General features: G+C 56.7%; 2 protein-coding genes and 1 pseudogene across 2 annotated transcripts in view; 2 read left to right on the forward strand and 1 right to left on the reverse strand.

Moving 5' to 3' along the window:
- The window catches only part of LOC137464098 (uncharacterized), a 1,364,046-nt pseudogene that overhangs the window by 703,399 nt on the left and 640,816 nt on the right, over window positions 1-19,831 (reverse strand).
- LOC137464099 (zinc finger protein 850-like) overlaps window positions 1-19,831 on the forward strand; it is a 105,726-nt gene that overhangs the window by 68,938 nt on the left and 16,957 nt on the right. Inside the window, exon 5 of the mRNA XM_068175407.1 lies at window positions 11,263-11,352. Within this exon, the coding sequence (XP_068031508.1) occupies window positions 11,263-11,352 (90 nt within the window). The remainder of the gene's footprint in view (window positions 1-11,262; window positions 11,353-19,831) is intronic.
- Window positions 12,066-14,452, forward strand: LOC137464114 (class II histocompatibility antigen, B-L beta chain-like). Its single transcript, XM_068175421.1, is given in 5 exon segments — window positions 12,066-12,223; window positions 12,711-12,983; window positions 13,521-13,569; window positions 13,571-13,782; window positions 14,358-14,452. Coding segments are annotated over 5 exon segments (711 nt in total). The 5' UTR covers window positions 12,066-12,141.

Genomic DNA, 19,831 nt, shown 5'->3' on the forward strand with positions numbered 1-19,831 from the left:
GCTGACACGACCCTTAACCCCTCCTTTGCACCATTTTCCCCCATATCCATTGGACCCTGACCCTCAGCTCCACCCTCACTACCCCATATAAAAACCCCCTTTGCCCTCAGCTTGCAGCCTGTCTTTGTCCCTGGAGCCTGTTCAGCTCTGTGCCCTGTTCCTGTTCCAATAAACCAGTTTGCTGGAGATCCTACAAAGACCCATCCTGCCTACTTTGTCAGCTTTATAAAGTCGCCGTGAGCTTCGGGCTCATCAGTGCCGGACGCTCCAAGGGCCTTGGTAGTGCCAGGACGCTACAGACTGGGACAGCCAGGCAGGTGAGGAGGAAGTCACTGCCCCTTTGCCCCTCTCTCCTGCTCCATCTCCCAGCCCAGCATCGCCCCTGGCTGCAGGACAACCTCGCTGCTGACGCCGTCCTGCCAGGGATGGATTGTGGGGATCTCCTTCCCCTTCCCTCTGGCACAGAGGCAAATCCCATCTTCTTCTCTGCCCTGCTTCCTCTCCTCATTCTCTCCTTCATCCATCTACGTCTTTTCCCATTTCCTTCCTCCCTCGTTCTTTCTTCTTCCCTCCTCTCCTGCCTTTCCCTTTCCCCTTCTCCCTGTTTCTAACTCTCCTTGTCCTTCCGGCCCCAGGCACTGAGCTGCGGACAGAGACCAGGGAGAACAAATCCCTGCCACAGAACCTCGTGGAAGAGGCCATTTGGAATGGCTCCACGGTGCAGGAATGCAGTGGGGAGGAAAAGCCCCAGAGGTCCCACACGAGGAGGGGCTGCAAACCCAGCCCGGGGAGCTGTGAGGAGGGAAAACCCTCCCTGTGCCGGGAAGGGTGTGGGGAATGTGAGAAGAGCTTCAGGCAGAGCTCAGCCTATTCCTGGTGCCTCCAAAGACGGTGGTGCTGGATGCAGAGATCCCCTTGCAGATCCATGGGGCTGCAGAGATGCCCCTGCAGATCCATGGGGATGCAGAGGTCTCCCTGCATATCCATGGGTGTAATATATAATTTAAAATAAATTGTGCTCAGGACTAAAAAAAATACAGTATCTTTTTAAATGGAATCAAGTGACAGAAAGAACAATAGATACAAGATGAATTCCTGTCTCAAAGGATGGTTACTCTGAAGGATTATTCCATCTAGAAGATAAGCATTGAACTGATAAGATGAATATTCATGGCCAGAACAAGATATTCGAGAGGATTGCCATCTAACGAGACTTCAGCAGAGTATTCCAGGAAAAACTCTGCACAAGAAAACATGGATTAATATGTGGAAAGGGGCAAGACCGACAAGAGGGAACAGGAAGACCCCCCAGGAGTCCTACTACGTCTGAAAGCAATATAAATAAAACCCTATGGAATCAGTACCTTGTGAACTGCCAGAGGTACGGGGCTGTATAGCCTGAAACCCGCTCCGATCGCCTGGCTGGGCGCTGTTTTGCTTGTGGCTTTTCCAATTTTTATTTGACTTGATTTAATAAATTCCTCTAATTATTAAATTGACTGATTCATTTATAACAATGGGGATGCAGAGATCCCCCTGCAGATCCATGGGGCTGCAGAGATCCCCCTGCAGATCCATGGGGATGCAGAGATCCCCCTGCAGCCCCTGGAGGAGCCAGGCTGGAGCACGGGGATGCCTGAGAGGAGGCTGTAACCCCGTGGACAGAGGGGCCCCCGCTGGAGCAGCCTGTCCTGGAAGGAGTGACCCCGTGGCACAGTGACCCACGCTGCAAAACTTGGAGGGGGGCTGTGCCCCAGGGGATGGACTCCGGCTGGAGAAGTTCCTGGAGAAGTCTCCAGTGGGGGGGACCGCAGGCTGCAGCAGGGGAACGACTCCTGTCCCTGGGCAGAGGGAGAAGCCACGGGGGATGAACTGAGCACGGCCCCATTCCCTGTCTCCTGCACTGCCAGGGGAGGAGGTGCAGCTGGAAGGAGGGAGGCGTGGGGAAAGCTGCATTCAAGGCTCTTCACTGACTTCTCATTATCCTGTTCTTGTCGGAACCCACAATGTCCCTTGGACATTCTTGGATATTCCGGGCACAGGTCGGAAGCATTTGAGACCCTGGCATGCAGCTGGAAACCCCTGTGGCTTTGAATCTGACCCATGGAACAAGTTACCAACCTTGCAGGAAGAACAAGAAATCACACAAGTTTAGATATTATAGTAGAAGTAGTCACAAAGTGAAAGGAAGAACTTCTGAGTGCTGTACAGGGGGGTTTTAGGCCTTGTACAGAGGGGTCTGAGTTTTGTACATGGGGGTCAGAAGTTCTAAGATGAAGGGACTTGGGCATGCCCTGTCCTCCTTCTTTCTCCTTCCTAACCTCCATGTTCATGGTGATGTTGGCACTCACAGATTGGTTTAGTGTAGAAAGTCACCATTCAATATAGGTGATAGGCATTGGGGTAAAACCATAAACATTTAACACGTAATGGATGTTATAAAAGATGGCACCAGCCCCCTGGGAGTCAGTGTGTGCCTTTGTCTGACCTGCTGAACGGACCGCAGCAGTTCAGGAAAAAAATCTTTTAGATAACACACAATTAACTCCCTTGAGACAGGAGGACTGAAGACTCTTGAGTCTTTCTTTGAAGGCACAGGCTGGAGGAGAGACTTTTCCATCTTTCAGGGCCACCCCAATCTGGGGGTGAGCCCTGACACACAGTTTGTAACCAAGAGTCGGGTGCAGCCGAGAAGGCTCCAAGCGCCTCCTTCCAGGCTGACTCTGCAGATGCCGAGGCTGCTCTGGGCTCTGCCAGGGCTCTGCTGGGGCTCAGCTCTGGGCGAGGCTGGGCCCGCTCTCCCCTCACATTGCTCCAGGCAGCTGAGTCACACAGGGAGAAGGAAGGGACACGTCAAGGGAGTTGAGGTTTAAGAGAGTTTTTATTCAAAAAGCTGCCATACCAAACAGGCTGTCATAAGAGCCATAACAAACAGGCTGTCCTAACTACCTTAACCAACTAGCACCACTAACTACCATAACTAACTGGCACTGCTAACTACCATAACTAACTAGTTGTCCTAACTAACTACTGTAACTAAACGCTGTCCTCCAGTGCATCATCTCCTCCGCTGCTGCCTCAGTTGCTTTGCTGCGGTGATCAGAGGGGTCAGGCTGGAGAGAGGCTTGGCTGATGATAAAAATGGGTGCTGCCCAAAGGAGAAAAAAGAAAGAAATGAACCGTTACTTTCCAGAGTCAACTTCCTCACAGGCTCTGTTGCAACAGGACAAAGGGAAATGGTCTGAAACTCAGGAGAGGGAAGCAGGCTCAGATGAGATCTGAGACAGAATTTTTTTCAGCGGGAGAGTGGGGAAGCACTGACAGAAGGTGCCTAGAGATGTGGGAGGTGCCTCCTCCCTGGGAACATCCAAGCTCAGGTCAGGCAGGGCTCTGAGCCACCTGAGCTGCTTGAAGATGGCCCTGCTCGCTGTGGGGCCCCAGGTGCAGATGACCTCGAAAGGCCCCTGCCAAGCCAAACCAGGTGAGGATTCTGCTTGCTTTGCGTGTGGAAAGCAGCGAGACCGGAGACCATCGGAGGGGGCCCCACAAGAAAACCCCTCCCTGGCGCTGCTGCTTCCCCTGCAGCCGCTTGGCATTCACCTGCAGCAGCTCCTGGGCAGACCAGCGCCGCTCCTCGTCCGGCTCCAGGCTGCACTCGAGGAAGTCCCGCAGCAGAGCCGACAGGCGCCTGGGCTCCTGCAGCTGCGGGGTCCCGTTCTGCCGGATCAGAGCGCGAGCCTGCAGGAAAAGCAAACTCAGCGCTCTGCCAGCTTCCTTCCCACCCACAAGTGCTCACATCGACCCCGGCTTCCCAGCCCCAGCTCCAGGGGCACTTTCCTCCCTGGCCGAGATGCTGCTCACAGCTCATTTTTCTATGCCAACCAAAAAACCCAAACCCTGGTGCTGCCACAGCCATTGTAAAGAGTTGGTGCACTTGCTTCACATTTTCAGGTCATCCTCACAGCCAGAAGAATTGCAACAACGTAAATCCCAAAGCGAATTGTGTCTGGAGACTGCAGAATATGTGTCTGTGTTGAGGCTCCAGTCCTCTGGGAATTCCCTTCCCCATGTGCAGAAACCTCCAGCTGCTGCTCCCAGTGCAGGGTCACCCTGTGCTCACAGGCCTCTGCAACCACGGGAGAATTGGCCTCTTACCATGGCCCTCGTTTCCTTGAAGTAAGGAGGTTCTCCTTCCACCATCTCGATGGTCACAATTCCAAAGGACCAGATGTCCACCTTGGGGCCGTAAGGAGAACTGGTGACAACTTCTGGGGCCATCCAGTGAGCTGTGCCCACCATGGAGCTGCGCTGGTCCTGCTCAGGGCTGAGCTGAGCGCTGAGGCCAAAATCAGCTGAGGACAGAAACAAACACTGTCAAAGACAGCTGGAATGAGGAAACCAAGCACAAAGACTCCCCGCTCTCAGTCTGAGAATGCAGCAGTGAAGTCAGCTGGAAAAGTCCTCAAGGGTGTAGCCAAGGAAAGATGGAACTGAACTGGACCCTTAAAGAAACCCTCAGCTTTCATGCAGTTGCTTGTACTGATTCCCTTGCAGCTTTAGATCCCAACTCCTGCCCCTCTGGGAGGGCCATTCCCAGAGCAAAGGCACCCCTGACAGCCTGCTCCTCTCCTGAGCTCTCTGCAGGGGCAGCCGCTCTCAGCTGGCAGCAGGGGCCGGGCAGTGCCCCCAGCAGCCCTTGTGGGGCTCTGGCCGTCACTGGGAAGCAGCCCCACAGCCGCACCCCGGGAGCACCGTGCCTGGCCAGGAACACCCACCCAGCTTGACAGAGCCGTCCATGCCCAGAAGGATGTTGGAGCTCTTCAGATCTCTGTGGATCACCCGGTTCGAATGGAGGAAATGCAGGCCCTGCAGACACTGAGAGAGAACAAGAAACACGAGGGTAAAAACCAATGGCCAGAATATATCACACAAGAAAGGACAGTTTAGAATTCTGCCAGCAGCGACTTTGCTGTGACAGGCCAGGAGTGCAGTGCAGACAAGCTCCAGGCAAACGGTTCAAGGCAAAGCTGAGAACAGCACATCAAATCCAAAACAGACAGAGAGTGCCACAACAGCAGGAAAGAGAACAAGAACAGAGTAGAAGTGCAGTGCTGCTGGCAGGCCGTTCACTGCAGGGGCTCTTTCTTCTCCAGCTCATGAAAACAACAGAGAAACAAAGCCCTGAGCATGGAGCCACTCCTGCTCTCACGCCCTACTGGGAAGGACCATCGTGTCCAAGGCATGGCAGTCACAGGCAGGATCCCTCACCTCCCGACTGACAGCTGCCATCTCTCCTTCAGCCATGCGTGTCTGTCTGACAACGTCCTGCAAAGTTCCTCCATCCATGTATTCCATCACCAGCCAGAGATCTCCATCGACAAGGAAGCTGGAAGAGGAAAGCAGTGGCATGGAGACCAATGAGCAGTGCTCAGTTCCCCCATGGAAAAGCCTGGAGTGGAGTTTTGTTGCCAGGTCACTTGTCAATGAGGACAGAATCCGATGGAGAGACATTCCTGCCAGGCTGCACAGCCCTTGGGATCTGCACAGTCTAAAGGAGGAGACCCCTGTGAGAAAGGAGAGGCCTGAGATGTCAAGCAGGTGAAAAATGCAGTTTAGCAAAGGCCCAGATCAATGTGGAACCACAACACTGGCCCCCAGCTGGTTCAGCTTCTGAACTCAGCAGTTCCACCCTTCCCTGCAGAACAAGGCAACACAGCTCCCAGGGTTATCCAGGGGAGGAGGCCGGGCAGCACTTGGGACAAAAGGGGTCAGAAAACCTTTCAGAAAGTCCCTTCAGAAACAGGCAAGGCCAGTGACAAATGGGCAAACGAGGCATTTCTGGGAACAAGAACCTGGTCTTCCTGGCATCTGCAGCAATGGGAAAGGGCTGGGAAGAAGAAGCCAAGGGAAATAATTTCTGCTGTGGTTTACCAGCACTTGTTGTAAGACACAGAAAACAGGGTCAACTTGAAGGGAAAACCAAACCAAAGCAACAAAAGCACATGGAGGGAGCGAACTGCCAGGCTGTAGATTTAGGAAAATACATCTGGGTCAGGCATTTTCAAAACAGGCTACAGACTACGGATGCCAGGAAAGGTTAAGGCAGGGCCCGGGCACGGGATAAGGCCTGAAGCACTCACCTGTCCAAGGAGCTGACAATGTTGGGGTTCTTCTTGTCCTTCAGGAGCAGGAGCTCATTCACAGCTCGTTCCCTGTTCTGCCCTCTCAGACTCATTTTCTTTATGGCCACCTGAAGGGACATTGCAGACCTTTAACTGGAGGAGTCTGTGGCAGGAGGCCGCAGCAAACACGGAGCGAGTCTTTTTGGAGCGACGGAGCCGGGCTGTGCCCAACTGCCTTGGGATGGGACACCAGAGCTCAGCAAGTGCCATTCCCACAGCCCATTGCTCTGCTCGCTGGGGGCTGCTTACAGGACACATGGCCAGAGACATTTGGCCTTGCAAGCCCTGCAGAAATGGCCCCTCAGCTGTCAGCCTCCAAGCTCTAACCACATTCTCTGCACCTACAGTCTTCTCAAATGGCCTCAACACTCTCATTATTGTTCAAACACATTTTGCAAGCAGGAGGTAATTCTGGTTCTGTGCAAACAGAGCAAAACAGCCGGGAACCCTTTAGCAGTTCTTCGGGATTTGGTCATGATTTCAGATGCAACTGCTCTGGTTGGGATTGCACAACAAAGCAAACACACACATCCATTGCCCTCCTTGCATTCCTTTGGGCACTTCAGAAGGACCAAGTCTGTCCCAGCTGTGCTCTGCAGGCTGACATGGCTCTGCCTGCAGAGGAGCAGCCTGTGCAGGAAAGCTCTGCTGGCCCCCAAAGCTGCAGCCACAGCTCCCAGCAGAGGGGAGAGCCCTGGAGAGCTGCCAGACGTGCTGGGCGTGTTGACACTGACCTCTCCTCCAGTGGCCCTGTCGAGTCCTTTAGAAACAGTTCCGAAAGCCCTGGAGACAAAACAGCAGAGAAGAAAGAAGCAGCGCTTTAGGCCCTGGCAGTGAAAGCCAGCCCAGACAGGAGATCTCTGCTGCCTGCAGCGTCCACAAACACCTGGGGGCATCGACCCTTCCAACAACAGCGCAGCAGCCACCAGCCCTCTGCCATGCAAGGTGTGCCAAAGATAACTGAGACCCAACACCAAGGAATTGGGCTGGAGCAAATCCCAAATGTCCACGCTGCACTGTGTTAGTTCAAAACCTGAAGTGAGCAATGGGTGTCTAAAGAACTGGAAAAGAATGCATTCCATCCTTTTCCATTTCCTGCCTAAGACCTGCAGGATCCACAAGGGCCCTGCCATCAGGCAGGTGATGCATTTTCCCCCAGAGTGCATCAGCTCTGTGTCTGTTACTGAATGTATGGGCTCTACTACCTGTGCTAGAATAGAGCACTTATTAGTTCAGCTCTGGTTTCTGTTTCTAAACCATTAGGTCGTTAATCCTAACCCGAGGATATTTTTTGAAGCAAAATATTTGAAAGAAATCTCCTTGAGAACTGTTTTCTGACAGTCACCAGATGGTGAGTGGCTCTTTTAGGCAATCCAATTCCAGGGACAGAAGATCTTCCAGGTCCTGCTCCTTGCTGCAGGCAGGACACTGCCAGCCTCAGGGGCCTTTGACGGTGCCTTCTGAGCACAGGTATCAATTCTGATCAGGACTGAGGGACAGCAGGATGGCACCCCAGTGTCTGGAGGTGTTTGGAGCTCTCCTGACTTCTCACTTGATCCTGCACCAGCACAACACCTGGGCCTGCTTGTGCAGAAGTAACTGCCGTGCACTTACCCTTGGCCAATGTGCTCCACTTCCAGGTATTTCTCGGCAGGCTCCGCCAGGCTCACGGTGTTCCCTGAAAGAAACCACGTGGAAGACGCTCCCTCCCAGAGTGAGACCCCGCCTTGCAGCAGAGCCAGAATGCAGCCCCCCTCCCTGGGGCCGTCAGCCCCTTGGTCTCAGCTGGGGAAGGACAAGAAATGACCCTGGCACATTCAGCTGCAGAGCAGCACTGGGTGCAGCTGATGCCGAGACACACACACAGCACCCTGCTCTGGCACACAGGAACAGAGCAGACGTACTCAGCTGCATCAGGCACCACTCCCCTCTCCCCTCTGGCTGCAGGGCTGTGCTGCTGTCAGAATGTTCAGCCCAGGATCCCACAGCCGAGGGCGGTTCAGTGTCCTCTTCCCAATCACAGGGAGCTTCTCCGTCCTCTTCCCAAAACGCTGCAGGTTCTCCGTCCTCTTCCCAAAATGCTTCAGGTTTGCCATCATCTTTGCAAGCCAGGGGACGTTCACTGTCCACTTCCCATGCTGGGAGAAGTTCAGCCTCCTCGTCCCGCACCAGGGAACATCCACCGTCCTCCTCCCACACCAGGAGATGTCCACTGTTCTTGTCCCACACCGCAGGAGCCTCGCAGTTGTGTTCCCACAGCACGGGATGTTCGCCCTCGTCTCCCAGAGCAGCGGGAAGTTCACTGTCATCTCCCAGCACTGAGGGACGTTCACCATCGTCCCCCGGAACAGCGGGAAGCTCACTGCTGCCTTCCTCCCCTTTGGCCTCCTCTTTGGAAGCAGAGGGAGCCAGAGGAGGTGCTGGTGCCGCTTTTGTGCCCTGTGGACAGACGGCAGCGTGAGGGATGGGAAGTTCTGTCTCAGTTATCACCTTAGTTACCCTCAGCTGCACATCCAGCTGCACTAAGCAGAAATTGGGTTGGGAGCTGTTCAAACTAACAATGGGCTAAAGTCCACATTGCCCCTTATTCTTGGGAATTCCATATTCCACCATGGCTTGAGCCTGCAAGCAATGCTCTGCCTGCAAAACCAGACCTGCAGCTCTTCAAAAGCTCTTCAGCAGAAAAGGAGAAAAGTCCCAGGGATCCCTTTGCTGCTGCAAGGACACTGACAGGAACTTTCCTTCAGCCTCCCAGGCGGGCACATGGCTGCCACATGTCGAGCTCACAACTTGCTGCACAATTCCAAACACCAAAGGTTCCTTTCCCACTCACCGAAGGAGGAGCTGCTCGGGATCCACTCATGAGGTGCCCTGCAACGGGAGAGGGAACATGAACCAGATGCTGTCAGGAAAAAAACTGCCTGTGGTGGGAAATGCCCCAGAGCAAGGCAACCCTGAGAGAGCATTTTGCTTTCACAGCGTCCCTCCAGGAGCCACAGTCCTTTCGCACAGCAAGAGAACAGCACAAAATACTGGGCTGGGTCAGCTCTTGGCTGGACAGGCAGTTCCAGGCTCTGCTGCCACAGACTCCCCGCTTGAGGGAACAGAACCCCCCAGGGCTCATTGCAAATGCTGAGCACGCCCCGCTGGCTGCAGACACCCCCTTTTCCAGCTGCAGCTGCTGCCAGGAGCTCTCCCAAAGCAATGGTGTCTTCATGGCAATTTGGTTACAAAGTCAGCTCAGGCCCAGAGGAAGAACAGCAAGCACACAGCAAGCCCAAAGCCACAGCACCGAGGGAAAACCTCGACTTACGTGCCAAGTGGGTTAAAAAATACCCCGCATACGCCACAGAGTACAGCGTGCAAACTGCAGCAGCCACGTGCTGGATCATTTTGGCTGCGCTGCACACGTCTGCAGACTGTAGCCCTGCAAGCACAGAAGGACACCCGTCAGGGCTGGGCTGGCTGCTGAGAATGCCTCGGGCAGGAGGATCCTCCGGCAACGAGCAGTGCCCAGAGCCACTCTGGACACTGAGGCCTCCGTGTGCCACAGCAACGGGAACACCTCGGGGACGTGGCAGTGCTCCTGTGACATCACAGCAGCAGCTCACGCAGAAACCGCCTGGAAGGTTCTCCTGTGTCACAAAGGAGCACAAAGAGCCCTCCCAGGGCACAGCCTGTTGCCCAAAGGATCCAGGAGGAGCTCTGAAAATGCAGCAAACAAGGACACCCCATAGCCCAGCCTGAACACTGAGGAGGAACAAGGACGGCACCAAAGCAGAGGAAACATGACCTTTAGTCACTGACACTTCTGGCTAAAACCAGCAAGCCGTGTTCCATCTGGGATCTTTGTTCTCGTTCTAAAAACAAGCAAGGTTCTCCACTCTAAATATAGAGAAGGCAGGAACTGGGGAGGAGGTGGGATCAAGAAGGAGGAGGAGGAGGGAGAAAGGAAAAGGAGGAGCAGGAAGAGGAGGAGCAGGAGCAGGAAAAGGAGGAGAAACAGGAGGTTCCAGTGCCCCCTGTGGCCGCAGTACCCTTGGCCCCGGGACCATCGCCCCCAGCTCATCCTGCAGGTGAGAGGGGAGGGGGAGCTCGTCCCAAATCTGTCGGGGGGTCCCTGAGAGGGTTTTTTTTATTGGGGTGTGTTTGGAGCTTGCAGATTGTGGAATTGAGCCCCAAATATCGTCTGGGAGCCCCAAATAAACCCTCTGAGGATTTTTTCTCTCTTTGTGTGTAGGTTTGGATCTTGCAGGACCCCAGAGCTGAGCCCCTTGGGGGGATCTTTGGGAGTCCACGTGGCCATTGCCCAGGGCCACCAGGGGGAGGACATTGTCCTGGGGACCCCCTGGGACCCCCCAGAGTTGGGAGAGCAGAGAGGGATGATCCTGGAGCTGGGGGACCCCCGGCTGGCTGGAAAGGGGGGGAGCCTGGAGAGGAGGGACCCCTGAGACCCCTGGGACCTCACAGTAGAGCATCAGGGCAGAAGGGACTGCATGGATCCCCAAAACCCCCTGGATCATCCCTAAGCAGGAGGCCGGAGAAGGGGGAGCCCCTGGAGCCATTGGACCCCCATCACCCCAGGGAAAGGAAACCTCTGGAACGCCAAAAGTGGAGAGATCAGAGATCAGGAACTCCTGGGAGAGTTGTTTTGGGCTGAACCTTGATATAGTGGAGATTTCCATGAACACAAGACTCCTGCTGAGTTCTAGGGATGGACTTGGGCAGTGAGGAGCCTCTACTCCAAGGTGCTCCTACCTTGGTTTTCCCCAAAGCAGGATTTGTCATTCCCAGGGTGTGGCTGGATGGAGAAGGATGAAAAGCCCCGGAGATCCTGCAGGAGGAGGGGCTACAAATCCAGCCCAGGAAGCTGCAGGGAAGAAAGAGCTCCCGCCCTGAGCCAGGAAGGCAGCCGGAGATCCAGCCGGAGCTCGGAGCTGGTGGAGAAGCCTCATGGCAGGGAGAAGCCCCACAAGTGCTTGGAATATGGGCAGGGTTTCAGCTGGAGCTCCACCCTGATGGAACACCAGAACATCCACACTGGGGAGAGGCCCTGTGAGTGTGGGGAGTGTGGGGAGAGCTTTAGTGGGACCTCTGACCTCACCAAGCACCACAGGATCCACACTGAGGAACGGCCCTATGAGTGCTTGGAATGTCAGAAGAGCTTCAGGTGGAATTCAGAGATCGTCACTCACCAGCACTTCCACACCAGGGAGAGGCCCTGTGAGTGCCTCGAGTGCAGGAAGAGCTTCGTGTGCTGCTCCAGCTCCATCCCCCATGGGAGGATCCACGTTGGATGATCCCCAGTGAGCCCCGTTGGGCAGAGCCCCGGTGACCCCGTTCTGGGTGATCCCGGTTGGGTGGGGGGAAGGGGTTGGAGAGATTTCTTTCCCCTCTCCTTGTCCTGGTGTGATTTGGTTGGTAATAAATTCCCTCCCTGTGCCCGGGCCGGGTCAGTTGTGTCCGTGCCGGATTTGCTGAGGGATCTCTCCCGCTCCTTGTCCCCAGGCAGGAACCCTCGGTTCCATTTGCTGTCCCTGTGCGGCTGCGGGGGGCAGGGACAGAGCGGCTCTGGGGGGTGCCTGGCATGGGGCCAGCGTCACCCCTCGCCACGGGCACCCCTGAGACCCCGCGCAGCCGGGCACACATTTCTGGGCACAGCTGAGCTCCCAGCTGCGCAGCGCCCCAAGGCTCCCCGTGCCTGGAAAAGCCCCAGCCGGGGCTGCAGCGTCCCGGAACCGCTCAGCCAATCCAAACGCAGCCAAAACGCGCTGCAGCCAATGGGAGCGCGAGGAGTTGAGGAGTCATCGGTTGTGTGGCAGAACCTCGGCAATCGGTGCCCAAAAGTGCTCGGAGCCAATGAGAGCGCGCGGCGCTGCTGAGCCCGCGCTGCTCCGGACTGGTGCTGCCAGCGCAGCGCGGCCGCTCTGGGGCTGGTGCTCCCTGGGCGGCGCTGGCCATGGGGCGAGTGGCGGCAGCTGGGGCCGTACTGGTGGCACTGGTGGTGCTGGGAGCCCCCCCGGCTGCGGGCGCGGAGCTCTCGGGAGAGCGGGGGGGGCGGGAGGCGGTGGGACAGGGGGGAGAATGGGGAAAAGGGGGCGGTGGGAGCCCGAAATTGCAGGGGCAGGAGGAGGAGGGGACCCCGAAAGGAAGAGCGGGAGGGGCTGAGGATTGGGGGCAGGTGAGGAAGGGGTGGGAGAGGGTGGGAAAGTGGGGAAAAAGGGAGAGTAGGACCCCAAAACTGAGCGGGAAGGGGGGCTTGGCTTTTGGGAAATTGTGTTTAAAAGGTTGGGAAAGAGGAAAAGGAGTAAATGGCACCCCAAAACTCATCTGGGGAGAGGCTGAAAGTCGGAGGGGAGAGGATGTGAAAGGGGAAGTGTGGAAGGGTGGAAAAGAGGAAGTGGCAGCTCGGGCAGGAGGGATCCATGGCGGCCTTGGGGCACAGGGGGTGCGGAGTGGGGATCCGGGGTGGATCCCGGAGCTCTGGGCGTGCTGGGGGGGCACCCCCGGACCTGTGTCCTGCACACACAGGGGTGTTCCAGTACGTGGGAAAGTCCGAGTGTCACTTCATGAACGGCACGGAGAAGGTGAGGTACCTGAGCAGGTTCATCTACAATCGGGAGCAGTACGCGATGTTCGACTGCGACGTGGGGCACTTTTTGGGGTTCACCCCCTATGGGGAGACAGCAGCCAGGTACTGGAACAGCGACCCAGACGTTATGGAGCAAAAAAGGGCTGCGGCGGACTGGCTGTGCCGGTACAACCACGAGTATCTCAGCCCGTTCCTCACGGAGCGCCGAGGTGAGCGCGGGGCAGAGCGTGTCCCCTCGGCCCTGCCCTGGCATTGACCCTGGAGCCCCTCAAAACCTCCCTGGAATCGGCCCAGAGCCCTCAGCCCTCCTTGTGCCCATCCCCGAGACCTTGTGTCCCTGCCACTGACCCCCCTGGCTCTCCCAGTCCATCCCAGTCTCTCCCAGTGCCTCCCGGCTGTCCATCTCAGCCTAGCGTGGTGCTGCCGCCCCTCAGCCAATCAGAGCGCGTGTCTCTGATGACTCATCAGTTGCCAGGCAGACCCGCAGCGCCGAGCGCCCCGCACTGGACTCGGCCTCCCAGTGCCGCGCACTTCGTTCCCAGTTCCTCCCAGTGCCGCCCCAGTCCCTCCCAGTCCATTCCCAGTTCACTCCTAGACCTCCATCCTCCCTCCCAGTGCCCCCATCCCCTCCCATCTCTCTGAGTGCCACCCCAGTCCTTCCCAATCCCTCCCAAGTCCACCCCATCCCTCCCCTCTCTCTCCCAGTTCCCCCCAGCTGATCCCAGTCTTTCCCCGCTCTCTCCCAGTGTCCCCAAGCGTGCCCATCTTGCTGGTGCCCTCGAGCTCCCAGCCGGGGCTGCTCCGTGATGGATTTGTAGCCTGCCCACACCCAGCTGAGGTGGTTCCAGGGCCAGCAGGAGCTCTCTGTGGAGGCCACCGACATGGTCCCCAACAAGGACTGGACCTACCAGCTCCTGGTGTTACTGGAAACACCCCCCTGGTGCAGGCTCACCTGCAGCTGCCAGGTGGAGCACGTCAGCCTGGAGCACCCCCTGAGCTGGCACTGGGGCACAGGGGAGGAATTGGGGGCGCTGCCAGAGCCACTGGGATGTGCTGGGAGCAACTGGGGGGGAGTTGGAGACAGCCTGGTTTCAGCTGGGAGAGGGGCTCAGGGGAGTGGAAAGGCTGAGAAGGGGTTTCAAGGATGCTGGGGAGGGTGGGATGGGGTTCTGGGGGTCCTGGTGGACACTGGGAGGGAGTTTGGGGGTGCTGGGTGTGACTGGGAAGGATTGGAGTGAGTCTAGAGGAGCTGGAAGGAGATTGGGGATGGAAAAGCAGAGGTTGGGATGAGGTTGGTTGTGCTGGGAAGAGACTAGGAGGGGGCAGGGTGAGTCCTGGTGAGGCTGGGAAGGGACTGGGACAGGGTTTGGGGGTCCTGGGGCTGTAGGGGAAAACTGGAAGGGGGTGGTGGGATCCTGACAGGAATGGGAGAGGCTTTGGTGTGTCTAGGGGAGACCGGGAAGGGTTTGGGGGGAGATTTCAGGGGGTCCTGGGTGGGATGGGAGTGATCGGGAGGGTACTTGGAGGGGCTTGGGGTGTCTCTGAGAGGTTTTGGGGGGTCCTTACTCCTGCAGGCCCCCCAGAGATGCCACTGGATGCTGCCCGCAGCAAGATGCTGTCAGGGATCGGGGGCTCCGAGTTGGGCTTCGTCTTCCTGGCACTGGGGCTCAGCTTCTAGGAGCTTGTGTGCTCCTTCCCTGGAGCCACCAGCCCGGTGTCACCCCCTTTTCTCTGCCGACAGAGCTCCTGAGCCGCCGCCAGCCGCATCCCGTCCCCGGACCCCCCGCTCCGTCACCACGCTGATTTTGGGGGGGTCGTGTGTCCCCCCAACCCTGCTGTCTCTCTGCCCCTGCCTGACTGCTCCCAGTGTTCCCTGTAAAGCTTCCCAGTTAAACCCAGCCCAGGTTATGGGGGGCAGTGGGGAGGGACTTGGGGGGACCCCACGCGGGGGCCGGGACTGGGCAGGGAGGGTGGGGTCCAGGTGGGGAACACTGGGTGCTGCGGGTCTGCCCGGCAACTGGTGAGTCATCAGCCCCGCTCGCTCTGATTGGCTGACTCTTGTGCACCGCGTTCTCTCATTGGCTGAGGAGAGGCCCGGGACTGGAGAGAAGCAACGGCAGAGATCCCGCCCCGAGCACCGGCACGGGGACAACAGACCCAGCCTGGGCACACGGAGGGAATTTATTACCAACCAAACACAGCAGCACAAGCAGAAGGGAAAGAAATCCCTCCAACACCTTCCCCCCACCCAACGGGGATCACCCACAACAGGGCTTATCCACGATGGAGAGACGGGGACAGCTGAGTTTAGACCAGAAGCCAATTTCATTGAGGGTACCAGGTGTTTATACAGGGTTTTACTTGTGTGGTGCTCAGATAGGGCTCGATGTTTGCTAACAATTTCCCATTGCCTACACATTCTTCATGACATCACGGCACCTGGGAACATTATCTTATCACAAAGTCTCACAACAGGTTGCTTGGTCACTTCTTGCCCAGGGAGACTTAAACTGTGTCTGTGTCTCCCACAGTTTCTGCTCAGTCAGGCCTCAGATATCGGCCCCTTTATCAGCTCCATTGTTTTCCTCTCTGTTTTATTCCCCATTCGGGGGCACCAGGGCTCTGCCCAACGGGGGTCACTGGGGATCATCCAGCCTGGATCCTCCCATGGGGGATGGAGCTGGAGCAGCCCACAAAGCTCTTCCCTCACTCTCTTCCCTCACTGTCTTCCCTCACTCCAAGCTCTTCCCTCACTCTCTTCCCTCACTGCAAGCTCTTCCCTCACTCTCTTCCCTCACTCGAAGCTCTTCTTTCACTTGGGGCACTCGCTGGGTGAATTGAGGTGGAAAATGAAAACCTTACAATTCTGACAGATTTGTAAGATTTGGTATGTATTTCAGCACCGCGAGCACGCCAGGCTTTTCCCTTCACTGGCCATGTGTGTCCCTGAAAACTCCGGATTCTTTTTTATTACTCTAGCTAATTTACATATTCATAGAATTTCACAATAGGTTCATGCATATTCATTCTTCTGATTTTGCCTTACACTTACAGCTAGTTACACTTGTACTCACTTTTTCTCAGAAAGTACAGAGAGAACTCCTGGGTCACTCTGCGATGTCTGTTTCAAGGTTGGAGGAGTCTTTCTTATCTCTTTAGCTTACAAATTTGCATTCTTTCTCTTTAGCTGGGGCAGTTTTGCTTGTGCTCCAGTTACGAGAATAACAGCATATTTTACTTATGTTTGCAAGCACAAAGAGGAACATTTTACCTAAATCCAAAGGGATTTCTAGCCTGTTAAATTTTTACACTATCTCAGGGCTTCCCTTAGTGGTGCCTCCGTTGGTGTTGGGTCAAGTTTGAGCTCTGTGAGAAGCTCTTCCCACACTCCCCACACTCGTAGGGCCTCTCCCCGCTGTGGATGCGCCGGTGCACAGTGAGACTGGAGTTGTGCTTGAAGCCTCTCCTGCAGTCGGGGCAGCGGAAGGGCCTCTCATCTGTGTGAATCCGCTCATGTTTGAGGAGATTGGAGCTGGTGTGAAACCTCTTCCCACACTGGGGACACTCGTAGGGCCTCTCCCCAGTGTGGATATGCTGGTGTCTTCTAAGGATAGAGTTCTGGCCAAAGCTCTTCCCACACTCCCCACACTCGTAGGGCCGTTTCCCAGTGTGGATCACCTGGTGCTGGATCAGGTTGGAGCTCCACCTGAAACCCTTCCCACACTTCCCACACTTGTAGGGCCGTTCCCCAGTGTGGATCCTCCGGTGCTCAATCAGTTTGGAGCTGTGGCTGAATCCCTGCCCACATTCCAAGCACTCATACGGCCATTCCCCAGTGTGGATCCTCTGGTGCTGGATCAGGTGGGAGCTCCGGCTGAAACCCTTCCCACACTCCCCACACTTGTAGGGCCGTTCCCCACTGTGGATCCTCTGGTGCCGGAGCAGGTTGAAACTCTGGCTGAAACCCTGCCCACATTCCAAGCACTTGCGAGGTTTCTCCCTGCCATGAGCCTTCTCCACCAACTCCGAGCCCCGGCTGGATCTCCGGCCGCCTTCCTGGCTCAGGGGAGCTCTTTCCTCCCCGCAGCTCTTTGGGCTGGGGTTGCAGCTCCTCCTCCGGCAGGATCTCTGGGGCTTTTCCTCCTCCTCCATCCAGCCACAACCTGAGAATGACAAATCCTGGTTTGGGGAAAAAACAAGAGGAGCGCAACTAGGACTGGAGGTTCCTCCCTGCCCAAGTTCATCTTAGAAGTCATTGGTAAGTTTTTGTACGTAAGAACCTCCAAAACACCAAGATTCAGCCCACAAATCCTGCAAACTTCAATACACACATCAAAAACATCCCAAACCCCACAATTCAGCAAAAACCTCCTGCAAAAGATAAAGATTCAGCTGCCACATAAAACCAAAGCAACAACATTTAGCCCAAGCAAGCTCAGAAACACCAAGATTCACCCCGTGAAAATCCTGGATCCCCCTCCACAGTCACCTGCTGCATGTGGGGGGAGCAGCGCTCCTGGGGCTGGGGGGAGGCTGCAGATACAGGGAGGGGTGGAACCTTGTGCTGCTTCCTGTTTCTGCTCCTCCTCCTGTGACTCTGCTCTTCCTCACACTCCTCTTCCTCCTGCTATTCCTCCTTCTCCTGCACAATCCCACCTTCTCCTGCCACGTCCATCCTTTGACCATTTTGTTCCTCAACCCTGCTTCTCCTTCCCTTCTCCTTCTGCCCCCAGGCCCAGCACCCACTGCCGGCTCCCTCTTCCCCCCAAACCCACAGCATCCCAGCGCAGGGGCAGGGATGGAGCTGGGGCAGGTCGGGCTGGGGCAGCGCTGGGCTCTCGGCCGCTTCCGCCCGCACTCGGTCCCCACTGCAGCCGCTCCCGCCAGGACAGCGCGGGGGGGCCCGGCCTTGGCGCTGCCCCACTCCCACCTCCCCAAATTCCCCTCGCGGGGGCGATGGGGCCGAGGGGGGGGCGCAGGTGGGGTCCAGGTGGGGAACGCTAGGAGCTGCGAGTCTGCCTGGCAACTGGTGAGTCATCAGCGCCCTGCGCTCTGATTGGCTGAGCTCTGCCTGAGGGCTGGGGCTGCAGCAAAGAGGGGACACCCTGCTCCAGGGGGGATGTCCCGCAAACGGGGGACCCCCATGAAAGGAACAAGAGGAAAGTGTCTTTACAAACAGATGCTGTGAATCTGCTCCGAGATACGGCCAGGGACCTGTGCATAAGGAAGTGACAGGAGAAGCCATCGGTTTCAGGAAATGTTATCAATTGATGACACAGACTGCTGCTCAGCCAAGGTCCTGCTCAATTCATGAACTTCCCGAAGAACAACAAAGACTTAACAGAGCCAGGAATATCCTCTGCTATACAATACTGGGGTGCATATGAAGGGAGTATGTACTAGGTGGATTGGGAAGTCTGCACCTCTCAAGTACTTCAGCCAGTGGGGAAAGGGAGAGGGAGATGTGGCCAGGAGAATTGGGATGAAAAGGAGGCTGTGTCCTCCAACAACTGCAGAGATCCCATGGGGAATGTCCCATGGCCTCTCCCATTTCTAGGAATGAAATTACTTTTACAGGACTCCTCTGTCTGCTTTGTGGACAGAAACCTCTGCTGATGTCAATTTTCCCACACACCCTGGGGCTCATCCGGAATTCCTTCCTCCGTCAGGGACGGCGGGTAGGGAGTGCAGCTGAAGGTGCCTCACCCACTTTGGGTGATCGGCTCCCTTGGCTGGCGGCGGCACCGGGGATCAATTGGGGACCCGGGAGTGACCAGGAGACAGACGAGGGACACATCAGGGGGGTCTGTGAAGAGTCAGCAGGGAGAGAGCACTGAAAATCTCAGCAGTGAGTGCACTGGGATCTTTGGGAAGTGAACATGGCAGCGCACCCAGGGAGGAGAGAAAAGGGAAAGCCAGGCAGGGGTCCTGGCCAAAGGGATGATGATCCCAAAATGTCTCTGAAGGGTCCCTTGGGAGAATGTTGAGGTAGTTTGCACATTCCTCCAGAGGTAATTAAGGACATGGACACCCAGGGGGGCAATAAGGGAAGAGGAGAAGGGATTTGGACAACAGGGGATGGATGGTGTTGGTGTGCTGGGAAGGGATAGGGTGAAGGGCAGTGTGCAGCAATATGGTGAAGGCAAGAAGCAGCAGGAGCAATCTATGTGGTGAGAAAAAGGATGATGGAGAAGGGAAGGAACAGAAAAATACAAAGGACTGGGATGTCTTTGAGCACTGTTCTATGGTCAGAATTTGCCAGCTGATCCTGATCCTTTCCATCCCGGGTTTCCCGGAGAGGAAAAGAAGGAGGTCAGGATGTCAGGGGGTTTCTCTGTGGTGGGCAGCGGCAGCACCGGGCGCAGAGGTGCGGGACCGGGAGCACGGGCTGGGGGCCTGTGGGGAGCTGCAGGGCCGGGCCGGGGCTGTGGGGCAGCCGGGGCTCAGCGCCGGGCGCTGCCTGACCCCACCAGCCCCGGGCAGGGCCGGCAGTGGCCCCCGGCCCCCAGGAGCCTGCGGGACGCCCCGGCCGCTGCCCGGCCCCGTGGAGCTGCCGGCCCTGCCCGCCGGGGGGGCCTCCTTTGGACACTGCGGCAGGACAGGGACCGGCTCTGGGATACGGGCTGTGGAGGGGACCCTGAGCACAAGGAGGAAAACAAAGACACATCTGGGAAATGCAGATTGTACATGGAAGGATCAGGGTTTTCTATTAAGCATTTGCTTTGGGTCGCTGGAGAAAGGAAAGATTTTGCAGAAAGCTCAGCAGCTCTCAGAGGATGAGCACCCACAGGCAGTGAGCGCGGCTGCAGGAGTGGCAGAAGAAGGCCCTGGAGCACTTGGGCACAAAGGCACAGCAGCTGAATGCAAGAAGGGATGAGCAAAAGGCCAAGCTGAAGGCAAAGGCCATGGCACAGCTCCTACAGCCCCTCAGGGATCAACCCCAGGGCCCAAGGGGGCCCCGGCACCCAGGGGACGGGGTCGGCCAGAAGCACCTGGCAGAGGCATTGCCCTCCTGGCCACGGGAGAGCCCACCCAAACAGCCCCTGGGAAGGAGTCA

The sequence above is a fragment of the Anomalospiza imberbis genome, chromosome 36, assembly GCF_031753505.1.
Source record: "Anomalospiza imberbis isolate Cuckoo-Finch-1a 21T00152 chromosome 36, ASM3175350v1, whole genome shotgun sequence".
NCBI lineage: Eukaryota > Metazoa > Chordata > Aves > Passeriformes > Viduidae > Anomalospiza > Anomalospiza imberbis.